At 41.5% G+C, this 2,500-nt stretch overlaps 1 protein-coding gene across 1 annotated transcript in view; it reads left to right on the forward strand.

The window, feature by feature from the left end:
- LOC307268117 (cadherin-10-like) overlaps nucleotides 1-2,500 on the forward strand; it is an 87,379-nt gene that overhangs the window by 61,776 nt on the left and 23,103 nt on the right. The window contains exon 5 of the mRNA XM_080050640.1: nucleotides 852-1,019. Within this exon, the coding sequence (XP_079906766.1) occupies nucleotides 852-1,019 (168 nt within the window). The remainder of the gene's footprint in view (nucleotides 1-851; nucleotides 1,020-2,500) is intronic.

Consider the following 2,500-nt stretch of genomic DNA (forward strand, 5'->3'; position numbering starts at 1 on the left):
TATTGTCAGTTATAATTTCCGATAGCCCAAGGACGCCTCTTTAAATACCTTGTTTTATTTGAGCAGAAGTTCAAAACCTCAAGATGTTTCGGGTGACTGTCATTATGTCAAAAAAAAAGGCAGAAATGTAACGTCCATAAGTGTTTTTATATATAGTGGGCGTTCTGGGGAAAATGCATCTGTTGGAAGACCAAGAAGAAGAAGTACTATAGAATAAATAACTAAATACATCTTCACCTCATCACTTGATATTGTAGAAAGATTTTAGGCAGCGGTGGATGATGCCATCTTAAGTAACTATAGCTTCTTGTCCTTGAAGGCCACCGTAGCTTCTGTAAATTCTCCAAACAGCAGGTGTAGTTAAGAGCATTGCAATCTAGAACTTTCACCACTAGATGCCACCAAAATACTCTTTTATCAGACACTGTACCTTTAAGAGTAGATTGGAAAGCTCTTCAAGACTTACTTGTGATTTGACACTTATGAGGCTATTAAATAATAACATATTATGCCCAGGGACTACAGATAAAAGAAATTACCTTATAGCTAACTCTGGTACTGCTGGTACACACACACACACACACACACACACACACACACACACACACACACACATACCGACACACATACCGACACACACAGCTACACCATGGCATTTATACATACATTGTATATTTAAGTTACTTATTTTACATGGAATATTTAAAATTCAAGTTCTGTTAAAATCAAAACATTTAAAACGGGGAGGCGGGGTGGGGGTGGGAATTGTATAAAATATGTTAAGACCATAGAGTCCCTGTCAAATAAACAAATAAATAAAATGTGTTGTTTTTTTGTTTTTTTTTCTGCAGGCTTAATCAAGACAGCCCTGCCAGGGATGGACAGAGAGGTAAAGGAGAACTACCAGGTTGTGATTCAGGCTAAAGACATGGCCGGACAGATGGGCGGGCTCTCTGGGACCACCACTGTCAGCATCACCCTCTCTGACGTCAACGACAACCCGCCACGCTTCACCAAGAGTGGGTACAACACTCATGGAAAAGACCATACATACACACACACACGCAGGCACCAAGCACGCACACATACTAACTCACTCATTCACTCACACACTTGCTATCTCATTCACTCACTCACTCACTCACTCACTCACTCACTCACTCACTCACTCACTCACTCACTCACTCTCACACACACACAAATGTTTGTACGGCTATACTTGTGATTACACCTATTGAGATAATGCATTCACTAGCCCCTTACTCTTACACTAACCCTGACCCTAAACTTAATTCATACCTGAACCATTAAACCTATAGTGTTAACCCTCAAACAACACACACACACACGCACGCACACACACGCACACACACACGCGCGCACACGCGCAAACACACACACACACACAGACACACACAGTGACCAATACTGATCACATGAAAGAACCAGTGCCAGCCGCTCCACATCTGGTGTCAGTTTAAAAAAAAACGAATTTGGATTATGGCTATGGAGCTGTGTGGTGTGTGTGTTTTTTCTTGTGCGGCGGGCTGGCCTTCTTTAAAGGGAGCGAATAATTAAATCTAGAGCCATATGAGAGAGCGAAGGGGTCCCGCAAAGTGCATCAGATGGGCCCTGTAATCCCTATTAAACCAAGAGAAAGTCCATTCTACTGGGCTTTATCTCCCCTCACTGCTCCACTCTCTTTGTCTATCTTACACTATTAAGTTCCTTTTTCCTCCTGTAAAACCAATGTTCTCAGTTTAGTGCTGCCTGTCCTTGGTGAACCTTTTTTCCCAGTTTTTTTTTTTTTCATCCTTAACTCTGAATCACTCGTCAATCATCAATCATGTCTTTGTAACTTCCTCTCCACTCTAACACATTGTCTCTCTCTCTCTCTCTCTCCCTCTCTGTATCTCTCTCTGTCTCTCTCTCTCTCTCTCCCTCTCTGTATCTCTCTCTCTGTCTCTCTCTCTCTCTGTCTCTCTCTCTCTCTCTCTCCCTCTCTCTCTCTCCCTCTGCCTCTCTCTCTCTCTCTCTCTGGTCCGTCTCACTTTTCTCTCTCGTTCGTTCATCTGGCAAAACGGCAAAAGGAAGGCAGCCCGATCAGATAGATATATTACTGGTGTCGCTATGGTTTCCCCTAAGTAATAGTGGGCGCCAAATGTACAGTTGGTGGCGCACGTTTGGTTTGCACACATGGCCAATGGTGGAGGAAGTATTCACAAAAACTAAACTGCTAAAATTCTCTGGTACTAGTAAAATTCCTGCTTTGAAAATGTGACCTAAGTAAAAGTATATAAGTAAGGCAAGGCAAGGCAAGGCAAGGCAAGTTTATTTATATAGCACAATTCAGACACAAGGCCACTCAAAGTGCTTTACAGGGGCAAGATTAGAATACATAAAACACATTATAAAACATTTAAAAGCGAATAAAAGAAGCAAAAAAAAAAAAAAAAAAAAAAAAAAAAGTAAGCAAGGTTACGTCTTGTATATATATCAA

This window comes from Ammodytes marinus (assembly GCF_949987685.1).
Source record: "Ammodytes marinus genome assembly, chromosome: 21".
Lineage (NCBI taxonomy): Eukaryota > Metazoa > Chordata > Actinopteri > Uranoscopiformes > Ammodytidae > Ammodytes > Ammodytes marinus.